The following is a 21,288-nucleotide window of genomic DNA, read 5'->3' as shown; positions in this document are numbered from 1 at the left end:
ATGCTGAAGGGGTGGGCTCTGTCACCCTTCTCCAGGGCATTGTGGGCAACCCAGGGTTTTTTTTGGGATAACTTCTGGGAAGCTCAGGGCCACATATTTTTTACCTCAGAGTGAAAACAAAACAAAATGCCAGTACCATCATTCTCCGAAGGCTGCAGTATGGGCGAGTTCTGTATTTAATTAGACTTTTTAAAGTTGCATATGTGCAGGATGTCTGGTGGTATTTGCCATCTACATGGTAGATACTTCATATTTTAAAGTTTCATTTATTTTCGTCATCTCCCAACAGAGAAGTGGGAGATGCCAGCCAGTTGGTTTCCTAGCCTTTTCTGGCAGCTCGGGATCAGGCATGTGGTTGAGATTAGGCTAAACTGTGCTACTGCCCAACTCAGAATCAGGAAGTAGTGGGACACACAAATAAGGAGGCTACCAATCCATTCTGGTGGTAGGGGCGGCCGGTATATATATGTTTGTGTATATATGTGTGTGTGTGTGTGTGTGTGTGTGTGTGTGTGTGCGCGTGCACACGCGTGCATGTATATGCACATATGCGTGCACATGTGTGTGTGTGTGTAAGGGGGTTGCGAGAAGAGAGCTGCTATGGGAAGAATTGTCATCAGGAGCTTTCAGTGCCTGGAGTCAGTGGGGTAAACTGTGGCACTTGTGGTGACAGTAGCTGGGGTTTCCTTACCAGACTGGCTTGTGGTAGGCTCTAACAGATTGAAAAGACACCGACGCCACAGAGCGTGGGTCTGGCTCAAGCTGGATCAGGGCATGACCCCTGAGTCTGGTTCTCCAGCCCTCACACTGGTCTTCTGAGCTACCTAATATCCTTTCATTAAATTCTTTTTGGCTTAAAGAGCCTGAATTGGGCCAGACGCAGTGGCTCACAGCTGTAATCCCAACACTTTGGGAGGCCAAGGCTGGCTAAGGTCAGGAGTTTGAGCCCGTTTCTACTAAAAATACAAAAGTTAGCTGGGCATGGTGGCACACACCTGTAATCCCAGCTACTTAGGAGGCTGAGGCATGAGAATCGCTGGAACCCGGGAGTGGAGGTTGCATGAGCCAAGATGGCACCACTGCACTCTAGCCTGGGCAACAGAGTGAGACTCCATCTCAGAAAGAGCCTGAATTGGTTTTATTGCGTGCAACCTAGCATCCTGAGAGTAACACAAAGTAACTGAAACTTGGTGAGGAGTTGTTGGTTTTTTTTCCTTTAAAGAAAGAAAAAAAAAAGCACCAAAGGGCTGCTTTTAAATAGTACCACATGCTTTTAGAGGACAGGGACCGTGCCTCTTTGTTACTCATTTCCTTTTTTTTTTTTTTGAGGATTTAGGAAAAATAGCCCAGAGAAAGAGATGATAAGGTATTCTTCGGTAATTTGAAGACATATACAATCGGAATTAGATTTCTTCCGTGTTGCTCTGCAGGACAAAACGAGGGGTGATGTGGGGGAGGTCTCAGGCAACTGGTTCTAATTACATGCAAGGAGCCCTTTTTAAAGGTACTGGGGGAGCTGGGCGCAGGTGGCTCACGCCTGTAATCCCAACACTTTGGGAGGCCGAGGCGGGCGGATCACCTAAGGTCGGGAGTTCGAGACCAGCCTGGCCACCATGGTGAAACCCCGTCTCTACTAAAAATACAAAAATTAGCCCATGTGGTGGCATGTGCCTGTAATCCCAGCTATTCAGGAGGCTGAGGCAGGAGAATTGCTTGAACCTGGGAGGCAGAGGTTGCAGTGAGCCAAGATTGCGCCACTGCACTCCAGCCTGGATGACAGAGGGAGACCGTGTCTCAAAAAAAAAAAAAAAAAAAAAGAGGTATTGGGTTTCTCATTACTGGAGGAGCAAGCTGAGGCTGGCCCAGCACTTTCAAGGACGTCCATGGAGGACCTGGGAAAGGTAAGGGCTGCACTTCACTGTCACTGTGTGGTCCTTGTTGTCTTACCTTCGTGGTCATTATTAGAGGTTTCCTCCTTTTAGATGCATGGTCATTTGGCACCTCCCTGACTCCTCTGAAGTTGGGTGTGATTGTGTGACTTGCTTTGGCCAGTGAAATGTGGGTGACAGTGATGAGTGTCACTTTTAACATAAAATGTGTCACTTCCTGGTGGAAACTTAAGATGTAGTGTGTGTTTTGCCACGCTTCCTTCTCTTGCATCTGCGTTCACTGATGTGAGTTGAGATGGAGCATCCGTGAGTTTGGCCCCTGAGTGAGAATACTGAGCACAGCCCCTTGCCAGTCTGAAGATGTACAGGAGCAAGAAACAAACTTTAGGGAAAAAAAAAGAAAAGAAAAACCCCTTAAAATAAACTTTTTTGGGGGTGGGGTAGAGATGGGGTCTTGCTATATTGCCCAGGCTGGTCCCGAACTCCTGGTCTCAAGTGATCCTCCAACCTTGACCTCTCCAAGTGTGGAGTTTATAGGTGTGAGCCACCACACCTGGCCATAAATTCTTGATAACTCTAGTTTATCCTGACTGATGCAACTGAGTTTGTTTGTTTTTGTTTTTGTTTTTGAGATAGAGTCTCGCTCTGTTGCCCAGGCTGGAGTCCAGTGGCACGAGCTCCACTCACTGCAACCTCCGCCTCCTGGGTTCGAGTGTTTCTCGTGCCTCAGCCCCCCTAGTAGCTGGGATTACAGGCATGCACTACCACACCCAGCTAATTTTGTATTTTTTAGTAGAGACGGGGGTTTCACCATGTTGGCCAGGCTGGTTTCGAACTCCTGACCTCGGCCTACCAAATTTTGGGATTACAGATATGAGCCACCTCACCCAGCCACAATTAAGTTTTAACGGCTTTATTGTATCTAGTGTGTTATTGTAAGCCAGCCAAACCCTTGTGAAAGCAATGTAATGGATTTGAGATCCTAAAAGTCTTCTATTCTATAACATTTGTAGATGCTCAAAAATATTTTTTATAACTTGAACGAATGAACATGCAAGAAAGGAGGAGTTACCTGCTAAGGTAAAGGATGAGGTGGGCGGTTAGATTGACAAAGGTAGTTAAACCTTTCGGAAGATAGGATGCTAACGATCACAGTGGCAAGGATGTTTTTGTTTTTGTTTTTGTTTTTTTGAGACAGGGTCTCATGTTGTCATCCAGGTTGGAGTGCAGTGGTGCCATCACAGCTCACTGCAGCCCCAACCTCTCAGACTGTTAGAGGATGCCGAGAGCTAAGGGAGCCCGTGGACCATGTGAATTTGTCATTCTTTTTTGAGGGCTGATTTTGGGCTGTTGTGCAGCGGTACAGTTGTACTGGTATTTGTGCCCAGTATTTGTGCCAGTGTTCATTCTGACTGGTCAGTACTGTCATACTGAGACTTTATGCCTAGTGTCAGTTCTAATGGGTCTGTACAATTATACTGGGTAAATACTAGGTAATGCCTGGTGTGGGTTCTAATTGGTCAGTACCCTTCATATATCAAATGTCAAATACTTTGTCTGTCACTCCTTTCCTCATTCAGAATTTTAAAGTGTTTCCAATCATGTATTTCAAAAAATGTTTATATCCCAGCCTGGGCAACATGGCAAAACCTTGTCTCAGTAAAAAATAGAAAAATTAGCCAGGCATGATGGCATGCACCTGTGGTCCCAGCTACTTGGGAGGCTGAGGTGGGAGGATCACGTGGGCCCAGCGAGGTCAAGGCTACAGTGAGCCATGATCGTGCCACTGTACTCCAGCCTGGGTGACAGAGTGAGGCCCCATCTCAAAAAAAAAAAAAAAAGTTTATGTGGTCATATAAACAATATATGTACATTGTAAAAACCAGTAAATTCATAAATAATAAATGGAAAAAAAACCCATTACACTAATGCTCAGGGAGAACAGTTTTGGTGTATGTATATAATACTTATTTCCATTCCTTTTCTTTTCATATCACCATCAGAAATAGGATCTCTTTTACATCACTGACGCTTATATTACTGAGTTTCCTCTAAAGTGAGTTGACCAATGTTTCCTGGAAAACACCAGAGAGTAACTATTAAAAGGCTTTGCAGGGTATATGGTCTCTATCCCAACTACTCAATGTGCTATTTAGAGTAGAAGCAGCCACAAACAATATATAAACAAATGGGTGTGGCTGTGTTCTGGTAACATTTTACTTATGGGCACTGAGATTTGAATTTCATATAATTGTCCCAAAATATTATTCTTGTTTTGATTTTTTAAAACTATTTTAGAATGCCAAACCATTCTTGGCTTGTGTACTCTTTGTGGCAGGCTAGATTTGGCTCGGGTACTACCATAATTTGCTGACCCCAGTTCTATGACATTATCACTAATGACTACATTGCATTCTGTTATATAGATAGACTCTGGAGCTTACTAAACCAAACCCTTCTTTAGATTGTTTCTAATTTTTTATTGTTACAAACAACACTAAAAGAAACAACCTTGTAATAAGTGTCCATTTTTGAAATTTTTCCTTAGGAATAATTCTTAGAATTGTTGTAGCAACGGGAAGGCATTAACTCAAAAAAATTGAGAAGTGTCAGGCGCGGTGGCTTATGCATGTAATCCGAGCACTTTGGGAGGACGAGGCAGGCAGATTGCCTGAGCTCAAGAGTTCAAGGCCAGCCTGGGAAACATGGCGAAACCCCATCTCTACTGAAAATACAAAAAAATGAGCTGGGCATAGTAGTGCATGCCTCTAATCCCAGCTACTTGGGAGGCTGAGGCACGAGAACTGCATGAACCTGGGAGGCAGAGAGTGCAGTGAGCTGAGATCATGCCACTGCACTCCAGCTTGGGCGACAGAGCAAGGCTCTGTCTCAAAAGGAAAAAAAAAAAATAAAGATACACAGATGGCAAACAAGCATATGAAAATATGTTCAGTGTCATATGTGATTAGAGCATTGTAACTTAAGATAACAATGAAACACCACTACACACCTATTTGAATGGCTAAAATCTAGAACCCTGACAACACCAAATGCTGGTGAGGATGTGGAGCAACAGGAACTCTCATTCATTGCTGATAGGAATGCAAAATCCTGCAGCCACTTTGGAAGATGGTTTGGCAGTTTCTTAGGAAGCTGAATATAGGCTTACCATACAATCCAGGAATTGAACGCCTAAGTATTTCCCCAAATGAGTTGAAAACTTATGTCCACACAAAAACCTGTACACAGATGTTTGTAGCAGCTGTATTCACAATTTCCCAAAACTGGAAGCAACAAAGATATCCTTCAGCAGGTGAATGGATGAACAAACTGTGATACATTCATACCATAGCATACAGTATTATTAAATGATTTTTAAAAATGAGCTATCAAGCCACAAAAAGACATGTAGGAGACCTAAATGCATATTGCTAAATGAAAGAAGCCAGTCTGAAAAGCCAAGGTACTATATGATTCTATCTATATCACATTCTGGAAAAGGTAACATGAAGAGACTATAAAAAGATCAGTAATGGGCTGGGCATGGTGGCTTATGCCTGTAATCCCAGCACTTTGGGAGGCCAAGGCTTGTGGATCACCTGAGGTCGGGAGTTTGAGACCAGCCTGACGAACATGGTGAAACCCCATCTCTACTAAAAATACAAAAAGTAGCTGGGTGTAGTGGCATTCACCTATAATCCCAGCTACTCAGAAGGCTGAAGCAGGAGAATTGCTGGAACATGGGAGGCGACGGTCGCAGTGAGCTGAGATTGTGCCATTGCACTCCAGTCTGTGACAGCGCAAGACTCTGTCTCAAAAAAAAAGAAGAAGTTCAGGTGAGAGAGGGCAGGCAGGAATGTTGAAAAGTTGGAGCAGAGAGAATTTTTACGGTAGTGACACTGTTCTGTATACTGTAATGATAGATACATGATGTGCATTTGCCAAAATGCATAGAAAGCGTGTACAACAGAAAGAATTAACACTAATATAAACTGTGGACTTTAGTTAGTAATAGCATATTGATATTGACTTATCAGTTGTAACAAATATACCACATGAATGCAAGGTATAAATAACAGGAGAAACTGTAGGGCAGGGGAAAGAGAGAGGCTATCTGGAAACTCTGATTTCTGCTCAATTTTTCTTTTTTGTTGTTTGTTTTCATTGTTGTTCTTGTTTTTACTTTTTTTATTTTTTATTTTTATTTTTTTATTTTTTGAGACAGAGTCTCACTCTGTCACCCAGGCTGGAGTGCAGTGGTCCAATCTTGGGTCACTGCAGCCTCTGCCTTCCGAGTTGATGTGATTCTCCTGCCTCAGCCTCCTGAGTAGCTGGGACTACAGGCGTGCCTCACCACTCCTGGCTAATTTTTGTATTTTTAGTAGAGATGGGGTTTCACCATGTTGGCCAGGCTGGTCTCGAACTCCTGACCTCAAGTGATACACCCGCCTTGGCCTCCAAAAGTCACGAGATTACAGGTGTCAGCCACCGCTCCTGGCCTCGTTTTTAATTTTTTTAAGAGGCAGGTCTTGTTATACTGCCCTGGCTGGTCTCAAATTCCTGGGCTTAAGCAATCTTCCCGCCTTGGCCTCCCAAAGTGTTAGGATTACAGGCGTGAGCCACCAACACCTGGCTAACTTGTGTAAACATTAAACTGCTCTAAAATCTAAAAGTGTATTTTAAAAATTTTGTTATAAAATTCATATATACAAAGAAAGTAATATATACTCATTGTAAAAATTCTAAAGAATATGGAAATGTAGCCCGAGGAAATGAAACCACCATCACCAGCTATAGAGTGCCCACTTTTAATAATTTAGTGCATATCCATCTAGATTTTTCTTTACATATAAAATGTACATGCATATATATATATATATATATATGCATATATATATATATATATGCATATATATATATATATATATATTTTTTTTTTTTTTTTTTAAGTCAGAGTCTCGCTCTGTCCCTTAGTCTGGAATGCAGTGGCATGATCTCAGCTCACTGCAACCTCCACCTCTGCCTCCCGGATTCAAGGGATTCTCCTGCCTCAGCCTTCTGAAGTAGCTGGGATTACAGGCGCCCATCACCATGCCAGCTAGTTTTTGTATTTTTAGTAGAGATGGGGTTTTGCCATGTTGGCCAGGCTGGTCTCAAACTCCTGACCTCAAGTGATCCACCCGCCTGGGCCTCCCAAAGTGCTGAGATTACAGGTGTGAGCCACCACGCCCGGCCTCATGCATATATTTTTTCCTGTAAGACAGAACCATTCATTCAGACAGTAGTGAAGAAATTAAAAAAAAAAAACATATTATAATTTTTTTGCTCTTTGCTTTTTCCAAAACCCAACAATATGTTATAACCATTTTCCATGTCAGTACATATCTACATAACAGAATACAATGCAGTCATTAGTGACAGTGATATAGAACTGAGGTCAGCAAACTATGGGAGTACAAGAGCCAAATCCAGCCTGCCACAAATAACACAAAAGACATCTACTTTATTCTAACTGTACATTATTCTATTTTTCGTTTTTAATTTAATGTTATTTTTTGAGAGACAGTCTCACTCTGTCACCTAGGCTGGAGTACTGTGGCACGATTTCACTGCAACCTCCGCCTCCCTGGTTCAAAGCAATTCTCATGTCTCAGCCTCCCGAGTAGCTGGGACTACAGGCATGTGCCACCATGCCCAACTAATTTTTGTGTTTTTTAGTGGAGATGGGGTTTTGCTGTGTTGGCCAGGCTGGTCTCAAACTTCTGGCCTGAAGAGATCCACCCACTTCAGCCTCCCAGAGTGCTGGGATTACAGGCATGAGCCACTATCCCTGGTCTCTCTAACTGTACATTATTTTATTATATAGTTCTATCATACTTAATTGTCCCAATTCCTTATTATTGGACATTTTGATTGTTCTCAAGTTTGTTGGGTTTTTTTCCACCTTCCAAGCTGCTAAGTTCTCAAGTTTTGTTATTACAAAGTAGGTTGTGGTGTAGGCCGGGCGCGGTGGCTCATGCTTGTAATCCCAGCACTTTGGGAGGCCGAGGCAGGCGGATCACGAGGTCAGGAGATCGAGACCACAGTGAAACCCCATCTCTACTAAAAAAATACAAAAAAATTAGTCGGGCGTGGTGGCGGGCGCCTGTAGTCCCAGCTACTCGGAGAGGCTGAGGCAGGAGAATGGCGTGAACCCAGGAGGCGTAGCTTGCAGTGAGCCGAGATCGCGCCACTGCACTCCAGCCTGGGCAACAGAGCGAGACTCCGTCTCAAACAAACAAACAAACAAACAAACTAGGTTGTGGTGAATGTCCTTGTACCTCTGTCTTTTGGGGTGTTGTTACCAGTTTCCAAGTTGCCCTTGTGGAAGTTTGTTCAAATCTATACTCCCCTCTGCAGTTTCTCAACACTGTTGCCAACTGTGAATGTTATTTTTAAAAATCTTAGGAATTTTAGTAAGAGCAAATACTCTTTTCATTTAATGAACGTTCATAGTGGTGATGAAGTTAGACTTTCTGTGTAAGTTGCCTGAATAATTTCCATTTGACCATCCAGAAGCTTCGCAGGCATTTTCCATATTTCCTAGGGCGTAATCACCCTTCCCTCGCTTTCCATGTTTTTCAGTTACGCCAGTGGCCTGACTCATATACAAAGAAGTTTGAGCACAGAATCTACCCCATCACATTTTCTGTTGGAAACCCTCAGGAGTGGAAGAAATTGTTCAAACCCTGTGCTGCCCAGAGACTCTTTCTTCCGGTAGGAACACCTGTTTTTAATAAGTTTTAACTTGCTCTGGGAAATAAGGTAAAATTAGCTGAGATGTGTGTAGAAACATTTAACTTAAAAGTTGAAAACCTGTGTCTCTTGGATTCTAGAGCTGTTGCTCTAAGTCTGCGGCCTGTAGAGAGGATCCCTGTGCTCTGGAGGTTGTCGTACCGAAAGGCTGAGGGGCTGTGAGCATTCAAATCCTGTCTTGGATCATTGGTCTTTGTGACTATGGTTCCATCATTTACTGGCCCCTGTGAACCTCGTGAAATCCCCCAACTTTACTAACTTCAGTTTTATCCATAGGCTTGGCACATAGCTGGCCCTCAATAAATACTAGCTTTGATTATTGTTATTTCTCTTATAACAATAACAGCTACTAGTTATGGCCATGCTAGGCTATCTTTCCAAAAGGGTCCAGAATTTTGGTTTAGCCTTTCAGTTTAATGAATTTTTAAATTGCATGTTTTTGGTTGCTTTTTTAAAATCTTGAGGCCGACACAGTGGCTCACACCTATAATCCCAGTACTTTGGGAGGCCAAGGCAGGCGGATCACTTGAGCACAGGAGTTTGAGACCAGCCTGGGCGACGTGGCAAAATCCCATCTCTACAAAAAATACAAAAATTAGGCGGGGTCTGGTGGCTTACGCCTATAATCCCAGTACTTTGGGAGGCTGAGGCGAGTGAATCACCTGAGGTCAGGAGTTCAAGACCAGCCTGGCCAACATGGTGAAAACCTGTCTCTACTAAAAATACAAAAATTAGCCAGGCTTGGTGGTATATGCCTGTAATCCCAGCTACTCAGGAGGCTGAAGCAAGAGAATCGCTTGAACCCAGGAGGCAGAGGTTGCAGTGAGCCAAGATCACACCACTGCACTCCAGCGTGGGCAACAAGAGCGAAATTCCATCTCAAAAAAAAAAATTACCTGGGCATGGTGGCGCATGCCTGTAGTCCCAGCTACTTGGGGGCTGAGGTGGGAGGATCATCTGAGCTCAAGAGGTTGAGGCTGCAGTGAGCCATGATCGCACCATCACACTCCAGCCTACGTGACAGAGTGAGACTGTGTCTCAAAAAAGTAAATAAAGAAATAAAATTTTAAAAATCAAATAATAATAAAAATAAAATATTCCATAGAAAAAAGGTATATCAAAAGTGAGAATAATATTGCGCAGGGATGGCAACTTTGAATTGTCAGTTGCTGCCTTAATTTTTGTGAGGGATTCATGCCTTCAGTAGACATCTGTTGAGTGCCCCCTAGGGTGCTGGGCCCTGGCTCAGTGATGGTGACATGGTAATAAGACAGCCATGGTCCTATTTCCTTGAAGCTTGAGTCTAGCAGGGCCTTGAACAAATAATTAGAAGTATGACCAGTACTAAGAGGAGATAGTCTCATGGATATATCTAACATGGGGTTCCATCCTATCTAACATGGGGTTCCATCTAACATGGGGTTCCATCCTAGTCTGAGAGAGATCATAGAAGGTTCTCCTGAGGCAGTGGCATATTTTTTGTGGAGATGGGGTCTCGCTATATTGCTCAGGCTGATCTTGAACTCCTGTGCTTAAGTGATCCTCTCGCCTTGGCCTCCCAATGTAGTAGGATTACAGGCATGAGCCACCATGCCTGCCCAGCAGTGGCATTTATGCAGACACGAATAAAGGAGAAGTAAGGGTTACTAGGTGACAAGGGCCTTGGGGGTCATGAGAGAAAAGACGGTTCCAGGCAGATGGAACAGTATATACAAAGGCCCTAGGGTGGGAAGGGCTGTGTGTAAGAAAATAAAAGAAGGTCATAGTAACCAAAAAATAGAAAGTGAGATGAGAGTGAAGCAATCAGCAGAGACTGCAGCTTGCAGGCTCAGCAAGCCATCTAGAAGTGTCTGGTCTTTGTCTTTTTTTTTTTTTTTTTTTTTTTAAGAGATAAGGTCACTCTCTGTTGCCCCTGCGGGAGTGCAGTGGTGCAGTCATGGCTCACTGCAGCCTCCAACTCCTGGGCTCATGTGATCCTCCCACCTGAGCCTCACAAGTAGCTGGGACTACAGGTGTGAGCCACCATGCCTAGCTACTTTTTTAATTTTTTGTAGAGATGATGTCTTGCTATGTTGCCAGCCTGGTCTCATACCCCTCACATCCTCCTGGGCTCAAGCGGTCCTCTCGCTTTGACCTCCCACAGTGCTGGAATTACAGACGTGAGCCACAGCACTCAGCCCAGTCTTTTTCTTAAGGGCAGTGGGAAGCCATTGGATGATTTTTTTGCAGCAAGTGGCATGTTCTAACTTGGCATTTTAAAGAAGACACTCTGGTTTACGGCAGCGCAGACAGGGTTGGTGAAGCCAGTTCACTAACTTGGCTTGGGCTTTGATGGTTGCCTTAGAGATGGATAATAGACCTGCCTGAAACAGAATTTACCAACCTTCATGATTGGCTCGTTGTAAGAGTTGAAGGGGGAGTGACATGAAAAGGATGTTACCAGGTTTTTTTTTTTAACCTGAACAACTGTTAAGGTTGATCCATTTGAAATTGCCAATATTCAACCATTAATGACCTACAAAAAAGGCAATTTCTTATGGCTCAACCTAAGAAATAAATGGCAGGATCATTTAGGGTTAGAAAAGACAGGGAAAAGCAGTTTTGGTAAAGGGGTCAAATGAGTTTAATTTGGGTCATATTTTGATTTTGAGGTGCCTGAGGATACTCAAGCAGAAGGAATCTTCACGTCAGTCTGGAAACACTAACTGGGGAGTAGCCCTTTTAGCATTTCCTATGCAGAGACCTGTGAGCAGAATAAACCCTGGATGAATTGTTGGCAGTGATCAGCTGCCCAAGCTCACTTGCTCAATACGTCATCTATTTTTCTTTTTCTTTTTCTTTTTCTTTTTTTTTTTTTTTGAGACAGAGTCTCACTCTGTCACCCAGGCTGGAGTGCAGTGGCACAATCTCGGCTCACTGCAAACTCCGCCTCCTGGGTTCAAGCAATTCTCCTGCCTCAACCCCCCAGATAGCTGGGATTTCGGCGCATACCACCATGCCCCACTAATTTTTGTATTTTTAGTAGAGACAGGGTTTCACCATGTTGGTCAGGCTGATCTTGAACTCCTGACCTCAGGTGATCCGCCTGCCTCGGCCTCCCAAAATGCTGGGATTACAGGCATGAGCCACTGTGCCTGGCTGCGTCTTCTATTCTTCACATGTCACAGACCTTTATACACATAGTGGGATAGGATTAATCGCATAAAAACTGGGGTAAGAAAAGACTCCCTCCAATTGACATGAAAATCTCTAGGTTGGCGATATAAAAACTGAGTACTCTTTGAGGTGAGAGAAAATGTTAGGTTTCTGTTTCTTGTCTCCATTTTTGCAAAAAGTAAGTGTTAGAAAACCAAAAGTCGTGTTGGGAAATGGTCTTCCCATTCTATCCAAAATATTAGCTATCCAGTGGAACTACGTTTGAATTTTTGTTGACCTTGAATTGTGACTTTATTACCATTATTTTTAAAAAAACAAATTCATCACCTAATGGCCTTAATTCTTTCCCAGCTAAGTAAGTGCTTGGTTTTGAATGACAAATGGGTGCTGGCATTCCTTATCTGCTTCTGATGATGGAAACGAGCCCTCTTTAAAAATAGTAAAGAGAGATTGTGGTTGACAGGACATTTACCTTTTCCTAGTTGTATATCACAACAGCAGATTATGAACATGGCATTTTTGGGCATCAGTGAGATGTACTGATCTTGAGGGTAATTTGAAATAAAGTCTAGGTTGTGTTTTCCTTGGAATTCGTCTCTATAAAACCATATCAGGTGTGCTGCCTCAGGAGCACAGAGAAAATGGAGATCCTAAAGTGCAGACATTCTATCAGGTAGTCAGTTGACTGAGGACCATGGTCCCACCCGTTTTCCAAGAGGCTGTCATCTACCCAGAACTGCGGAGGAGACCCTTTCTCAACTAAGATTTTACTATCTGAATAATATCAGAGCATAAGTCTTTGCAACTGAAGCCAATTAGATTCTCAAGTACTATTAGTGTGATTCAGATCCCACCAATTCAAAATTATGAACTCCTACAAATCAGTGGGCATTTACTCCTCTACTTCTGTGAATAATGGTCCTATGACATGGGACCATTATGAATGCAAACTAAACTGCAGATGGCTTGATTAAGCGTTCTAAAATGCATATTTCTTTCAGATAATTCGGAAGCTTAAAATATTTAAAACAATATGCCAATTACAAATAAATCAAATGTGTTCATTAAAATTGATTCTGGAATACTTTTCTCTTATTTTCTTAGTAAAGGCCAGAAATCCTTTACATCTGTAAGAGTAATTGAGTTGTATGAATTCACATCACCTTTCCCCCAACTAATTGGAAATAGTGAGATTTTATAATAGATCTGTACATTTTGCTACACGGTGTGCCTGTTTAATTATGAAGACTTCTCTCCTCAATAACTGTGATCCTCTGGGAATCCTAGAGATCCGTAAAACATGACAGACATCACTGGATTGCGGAATCTTTAGAGGCATTATTAGTAAGTGGTACCCAATATGGTAATTTGAGGTAGGGTAAAGTTCTATCCAGGGAGAAATGTTTTTGGTTTTGTTTTTACCAAGTTTTAATAAGCTCCAAGGTTATAATAAGATCTGATGTCTTTTTTGCTCCCAACATTCACCATAGATAGCCATATTTAAGGAAGGAGTTACAGAGGGTCTCACTCTGTTGCCCAGGCTAGAGTGCAGTGGTGCCATCATGGATCTCTACAGTGTCAACCTCCCAGGCTCAAGTGATCCTCCCACCTAAGCCTCCTGAGTAGCTGGGACCACAGGTACACACCACCCTGCCCAGCTAATTTTTAAAATTTTTGTAGAGACAAGAGTCTCACCATGTTGCCCAGGCTGGTCTCAAACTCCTGGGCTCAAGGGGTCCTCCTTCCTAGGCCTCCTAAAGTGCTGGGATTACACATGCGAGCCACCGCACCTGGCCAAATTAGTTATAGCTTTAACCTGTAAATGTATTCTGAAAGTTTTCTGACTCCATATTTCCAAGAAACTTGTCCCACTCCTTAATATTTCAAAGGACTACCATGCCAAATAAAGATAAATCTTAGATTACCTAGCTTTTAGACATTGTAGTGAAAGCAACAACGTATAATCTTCTCTTTTCCACTTACGGCTTGTTAAAGAGACCTGTAACTGGTTCTAATGTTTTGAAATCTGCATGCTTACCAAATGATGTCTTCATGAGTTAGCTGTAGGCTAATGGAAAAGGGAAGCTTATCATACTTTTTAGAACTTTTTATAATTAAGGTCAGACCTCTATATTATTATTAATGTTACACCTCAGTATTTGCAATTAACATTGAGACTTCCTTGCAACAAACCCTTTGGATATTAACAAATATTGACACACATATAGGAATATATTAAAAATCCTTATTAAGGGGAAAATCAATTAGACTCACCATAAATGATGTATATACATTTTATCAAGCACCAAGAGGCCATAAATTATTTGGATGAGATTAGCTACCTAAATGACTATATGAAATGACCCTAGATATTAATTTTGTTGAACAAGCTTTCCACAGTACTTATCATTTACTGATACACTATTAAAAGTTTGACATTCAGGATATTAGCTACAACTCTTGGTTATATGTGAGAGAAACTCAACTCCAACTAGCAAAGAAAGAAATTAATTTATTGGCTTATCTAACTGCAAAGTCCACACTGTAGGGCTGATTCCAAGCACAGCTAGATCCAGAGGCTAACATAATGTCATCAGGACTCTGTCTCTCTCTTTCAGTCCCTTGCATGGCTACTCCATAAGCATAATGATTGCTCGAAGCAACCTGAAATCCAAATTCTAGCAGCTTAGCAACTACGGCAGAAAAAGAGTATGGCAAGGTAGCAACTTCCAAAATGGTGACATTAGGAGCCCTGTGGAATTGCTCCCCAGTGAAACAAGCATAACTTGTGAAAATAATTTTTAAAATAACTATCTAAATACTTGGGAAATTGTCCTAAGGACCTAGGCAAATGAAGGAACATTTATTCAAGAAAATCTGCTAAAACTTGGTAAGAAGAGTGAGAATCTGTGACATTTGAACCACAGCCTCCCTCATTCCCCCTTCCAGTTCAGTGTGATAAAAATTCATCTTCGGGTAGTTCATTCAAGAACAGGGATTCCTGTCTCTCCAGCTCCCAGTTGAGGAACATGGTATGTCCTTGGGAGGCGCAGGCCATCGGCATTTCTCATTGCTGCTAGCTAGCTGTGTGTTGCAGAGCCTAAATTCCATGGAGGTGTAGCCTAGAAGCCAGGATGTTTCTTAATTAAGAGGAGGCTTGCAGCTTCATGAGAACAGCAAGCTAAACCATAGGCCAGTTAGTTTACAAGGGAAAGCCAGAGGACAATGCAGGTAAAAAGTGCCCTCCTGGTGTCATAACAGACATCACAGACTGGCCTCAAAAATTCAAATGGTCCTTAATTTAATTGGATCAGACTGTGGGGGCAATTTGTGCTCCACTGAGGAAATAACTCCAAAAAAAAAAAAAAAAACCATGAAAAAAATAAATTAAAATGCTCTATGAGAAAATACTCACTTTGCCAGACATTCTTCGTGGAGAGTCGTCGGGGTTTCCTGCTTCAACAGTGCTTGGACAGAACCCGGCGTTCGTCCCCCATCCCGGCTGGCCGCCCATAGCCAGTCGTCCGTCACCTCTTCACCGCGCCCTTGGTACCGCCCCAAGGCCCAGTGGCTCCAGTGCCACTCAGCCACCACCGCCTCTCCTTAGCCGCCGCCATGACGACCGTGTCCACCTCGCAGGTGTGCCAGAACTACCACCAGGACTCAGAGGCCGCCATCAACTGCCAGATCAACCTGGAGCTCTATGCCTCCGATGTTTACCTGTCCATGTCTTACTACTTTGACCGCGATGATGTGGCTTTGAAGAACTTTGCCAAATACTTTCTTTACCAATCTCATGAGGAGAGGGAACATGCCAAGAAACTGAGGAAGCTGCAGAACCAACGAGGTGGCCGAATCTTCCTTCAGGATATCAAGAAACCAGACTGTGACGACTGGGAGAGCGGGCTGAATGCGATGGAGTGTGCATTACATTTGGGAAAAAAAAATGTGAGTCAGTCACTACTGGAACTGCACAAACTGGCCACTGACAAAAATGACCCCCATTTGTGTGACTTCATTGAGACACATTACCTGAATGAGCAGGTGAAAGCCATCAAAGAATTGGGTGGCCACGTTACCAACTTGTGCAAGATGGGAGAACCCAAATCTGGCTCGACAGAATATCTCTTTGACAAGCACACCCTGGGAGACAGTGATAATGAAAGCTAAACCTCAGGCTGATTTCCCCATAGCCATGGGGTGGCTTCCCTGGTCATCAAGGCAGTGCATGCATGTTGGGGTTTCCTTTACTTTTTCTGTAAGTTGTACCAAAACATCCACTTAAGTTCTTTGATTTGTACCATTCCTTCACTTGAAGAAATTTGGTACACCCCCCCCCAAAAAAAAAGAAAAAAGAAAATATTCACTTAATGCAAAATAAAGTAGAAAAGAAAGAATAGAGGAACAACAAAAATATGAGACATACAGAAAACAAAAAGCAAAATGGCAGACATAAATTCTGCTGTATAAATAATAGCATTGAATGTGAATGGATTCAACGATCAAATAAAAATGCAGAGTTGCAGGCCAGGTGCAGTGGCTCATGCCTGTAATCCCAGCACTTTGGGAGGCCGAGGCAGGCGGATCACCTGAGGTCAGAAGTTCAAGACCAGCCTGGCCAACATGGTGAAATGCCATCTCTACTAAAAATACAAAATAAGCTGGGCGTGGTGGCATGCACCTGTAATCCCAGCTACTCGAGAGGCTGAGCCGGGAGAATCACTTGAACCCGGGAAGCAGAGGGTGCAGTGAGTTGAGATGGCGTCATTGCACTCTAGCTTGGGCAAAAAGGGCGAAACTCCATCTCAAAAAAACAAAACAAAACAAAAAACAGAGTTGCAGTTATAGTAGATAAAGAATACAGCCGAACTGTGTGCTCTCTATAGGAGGTGGTTCATGCCTGTAATTCTAGCTGAGGCGGGCAGATCACTTGAGCTCAGGAGTTCAAGACCACCCTGGCCAACATGGTGAAACCTCATCTCTGCTAAAAATACAAAAATTAACTGGGCATGGTGGCATGTGCGTATAGTCCCAGCTACTCAGGAGACTGAGGCAAGAGAATTGCTTGAGCCTGGGAGGCGGAGATTGCAGTGAGCCAAGATCATGCCACTGCACTCCAGCCTGTGTAACAGGAGTGAAACGCTGTCTCAGAAAAAAAAAGATATAAATAAGCAATTCATCAACAGTAGTAGGAGATATAAGTGCCCCTCTTTTCTTTTTCTTTTTTTTTCTTCTTTTTTTTTGACACAGGGTTTCACTCTGTCACCCAGGCTAGAGTACAGTGATGTGATCATGGCTCACTGCAGCCTTGACCTCCCAGGCTCAGGTGATCCTCCCACATCAGCCTGTCAAGTAGCTGGAACTACAGGTGTGCACCAACAAGCCCAACTAATTTTCATACTTTTTGTAGAGATGGGGTTTCACCCTGTTGCCCAGGCTGGTCTCGAACCCCTGGGCTCAAGTGATCCACCTGCCTCAGCCTCCCAAAGTGCTAGGATTACAGGCATGAGCCACTGCACCCAGCTGCCTTACTTTCAATAATGGATTGAAAAACTAGGCCAAATGTCAACATGGAAATAGAAGAACAACACTATAAACCAGCTGAACCAACAGACTTCTTTAGGACACTCCACCCAATACCAGTCGAATATATCCTTGTGGGTGCACATGAAACTTTCTCCAGAATGGACCATATGTTGTACCATAAAGGAAGCTGTAAAAAACTTAAAAGGATTGAAGTTATACAGAGTATGTTCTCTGACCACAGTGGAATGGAATTAGAAGTCAATAACAGAAAGAAATTTGGGAAGTTAACAAAAATGTAGAAATTAAGTAACATACTTCTTTATTTTTATTTTTTTTATTTTTTTTTATTTTTGAGAAGGAGTCTTGCACTGTCCCCGGGCTGGAGTGCAGTGGCTCGATCTCGGCTCACTGCAAGCTCCGCCTACCAGGTTCACCCCCTATTCTCCTGCCTCAGCTTCCCTAGTAGCTGGGACTACAGGTGCCCATCACCACGTGTGGCTAATTTTTTGTATTTTTAGTAGAGACGGGGTTTCACCATGTTAGCCAGGATGGTCTCGATCTCCTGACCGCGTGATCCGCCCCGCTCGGCCTCCCAAAATGCTAGGATTGCAGGCATGAGCCACCGTGCCCGGCCTAAGTAACATACTTCTAAATAGCCAATGGCTTTAAGAAGAAACTACAAGGGAAGCTACAGTGAAAATGAAGATACAACACACCAGTACTTACGGCAGACACCTAACACAGGGTTTAGAGGGAAATTTATAAACTTCAGCAGTACAAATGAGGAAAGGCCTCAAGTCAGTAGCCTAACCTTCCACTTTACAGCACCTCAGAAGAGCAAACCAAATCCAAGCAAGCAGAAGGATGGAAATAATAAAGATTCGACTGAAAATTAATGATACAGAGAAGAGAAAAAACAGTAGAGGAGTGACACCAAAACTAAAAATTGGTACTTTGAAAAGATCAACAAAATTGACAAACCTTTAGGTAGACTGAGCTAGAAAACAAGGGAAGACTCAAACTACTAAAATCAGGAAGGAAAGAGGGAACATAACTACCAACATTACCAAAATAAAAGGATTATAATGCAATACTATGAATAATTGTATGTCAATAAATTAGGTAATTTAGATGAAATGGACAAATTTGAATTCTGTGGATTGTCTTTTGACTTTTTTTTTTTTTTGAGATGGAGTTTTCTGGAGTGCAATGGCATGATCTTGGCTCACAGCAACCTCTGCCTTCTGAGTTCAAGCAATTCTCCTGCCTCAGCCTCCCCACTAGCTGTGATTACGGCTGCCCACCACCACGCCCAGCTAATTTTTTGTGTGTATTTTTAGTAGAGATGCGGTTTCACCATGTTGGCCAGGCTGGTCTCAAACTCCTAACCTCAGTTGATCCACCTGCCTCAGCCTCCCAAAGTGCTGGGATTACAGGCATGAGCCACCACCGTACATGGCCCACTTTAATAGTGTCATTGGCAACACAAAAGTATTTAATTTTGTTTAATTCAAAGTTATCTATTTCCATTTTTCTTGTGCTTTTGGTGTCATATCTAAGAAACTATTGTCTAATCCAAAGTCGTGCTTATTTCTGAACCAATCGTTATGTCCAGGAAGACAGGATACTCAGATTGGCTTGACTTGAATCACATTCTCCTCCATGGGCCACAGGGGCCAACAACATTTAAGCCACATGGATTGGGTTTTACCACAGGAGAGTGGCTCTTGTCAGGAGATGGAGGAAGATATGAAGGGGAGGGCAAACAATAAACATCTGTTTGACTTAACAATGAATAGTTATATAACATTTCTTCTCAGGCTTTCAGAGAGGTCCAGTTACTTTGTTAAGGTAAGGAATATGAGATAATATACAAAATGTGGCCTTTAGAAAATGTAATAGCCACAGTATTAGGAAGCATTTAATGGAGACAAATTAATTTGAGATATTATTATATAGAGACAATACGGTATAGTTGTTAAGACCCCAGGCTCTGGAAGCAGCCCAAATACGTTTAAATCTTGTTTCTACCACTTACCACTTTGTAACCAGAAGAAATAATTTCAACTTTCCTTGCCTCCATTTACTCATCTGTAAAAAGAGAGTAATAATATTGCCTATCTCATAGTGTTGTGAAAATTCAAATTAATTAATACATTTAACACCCTTGGAAACAATGCCTGGCACATAGGAAGTGTTAGATGCTATTTTTATTATTATTTTTTTTTTTTTTTTTTTTTTTTTTTTTTTTTTTGAGACGGAGTCTCGCTCTGTCACCCAGGTTGGAGTGCAGTGGCGCAATCTCGGCTCACTGCAAGCTCTGCCTCCCGGGTTCACGCCATTCTCCTGCCTCAGCCTCTCCGAGTAGCTGGGACTACAGGCGCCCGCCACCACGCCCGGCTAATTTTTTTGTATTTTTTAGTAGAGACGGGGTTTCACGCGGTGGTCTCGATCTCCTGACCTCCTGATCCGCCCGCCTCGGCCTCCCAAAGTGCTGGGATTACAAGCGTGAGCCACCGCACCCGGCCGCTATTTTTATTATTATACCTATTTTTTTAGGACTGATACGTAGCATGAAACTACTGAGATAGTTAATTCTCTTTCCAAAAAGGACTTTATCTTGATTAATAGCAAAATCACTTTTTTTGGCCCAGTTGACCAAGCCATAACTAACCAAGAACAATCGTAAACATGTCCCAGCAGGGGACACTCCTATTATAACATCAGTCACATTGTAGGGAATTGTCTTTTTGACTGCAGCATAATTAGCATCATAGTATTAGATGCTAATAGTTGCAATAGTTGCTAGTAAATGCTAATAGATGCAATAGTTCTACAACTGAAAAGTCATTATATTTCTTAAGAAGCCTAGTATAAGAATCATAATAATATATGTTGATTACTTACTGTAACATAGTTCTTTGGTTGAAAGTGATCATATATGATGTTGGCTATAGTAAGTACAAATATTAAGAAAAAAGAAAAATAAATGGACGTAATCATAATTGATTCAGGCTGAGTTAATCAGAAGAGAATTTGATTGAAAGGATGTTGGGGCTGGGCACAGTGGGTCATACCTGTAATCCCAACACTTTAGAAGGCCAAGATGGGAAGATGACTTGAGCCCAGGAGTTCAAGACCAGCCTGAGCAACAAAGTGACACCCTGTCTCTACAAAGAATTAACCGGGTGTGGTGGCAGAGATCTGTAGTCCCAGCAGCTCGGGGGACTGAGCTTGGAGTATCACCTGAGCCCCAGGAGATCAAGGCTGCAGTTGAGCTGTGATGGCCCCACTGCACTCCAACTCGGGCAACAGAGTGAGATCCTGTCTCAAAAATTAAGAAGAATAATAATAAAGAAAGGAAAGGATGTTGGGAGTTCTCAGAATGAAAGAGAAGCTTAGCCAGCTGGGCTTGTGTTTGACTAAAGATGGCAAGGAAATTATTTGTATTTGTATTCATTCTTTTCTAAAACTATACAAAAATTGATAGTTAATTTTAATTTAATTTTATTCGGTTTTTTTTTTTTTTTTTTTTTGAGACAGGGTCTTGCTCTGTCACCCAGGCTAGAGTGTAGTGGTGTGATCACAGCTTAATGAAGCCTCAACCTCCTCCTGGGTTCAAGTGATCCTTCCATCTCAGCCTCTTTAGTAGCTGGGACTACAGGTGTGCGCCACCATGCCAGGCTAATTTTTATATTTTTTTGTAGAGATAGGATCTTGCTGTATTGCCCTGGCTGGTCTTAAACTCCTGGGCTCAAGCAGTCTGCCCGCCTCAGTCTCCCAAAGTGCTGGAATTATAGGCATGAGCCACCATGCCTAGCTGATGATCAATTTTTTAAAATAGCATAAATATATTCTAGGACAACCAGAATAGTATTTACCAACCTTAACTTGAGACAGCTAAATCTTTAACCAGCAGTGG

The 21,288-nt window shown here is 42.6% G+C and overlaps 1 protein-coding gene and 1 pseudogene across 3 annotated transcripts in view; both read left to right on the top strand.

The window, feature by feature from the left end:
• Positions 1-21,288, top strand: part of GXYLT2 (glucoside xylosyltransferase 2) — a 94,251-nt gene that overhangs the window by 26,109 nt on the left and 46,854 nt on the right. For all 3 annotated transcript variants that reach the window (XM_055260452.2, XM_055260453.2, XM_055260455.2), the window contains exon 3: positions 8,514-8,645. In XM_055260452.2, coding sequence (XP_055116427.2) covers positions 8,514-8,645 — 132 coding nt within the window. The remainder of the gene's footprint in view (positions 1-8,513; positions 8,646-21,288) is intronic.
• On the top strand, positions 14,552-16,025 carry LOC129471632 (ferritin heavy chain-like; annotated as a pseudogene).

The sequence above is a fragment of the Symphalangus syndactylus genome, chromosome 21 (genome assembly GCF_028878055.3).
Source record: "Symphalangus syndactylus isolate Jambi chromosome 21, NHGRI_mSymSyn1-v2.1_pri, whole genome shotgun sequence".
Taxonomy (NCBI): Eukaryota; Metazoa; Chordata; class Mammalia; order Primates; family Hylobatidae; genus Symphalangus; species Symphalangus syndactylus.
This window is presented reverse-complemented; position numbering and strand designations above follow the sequence as displayed.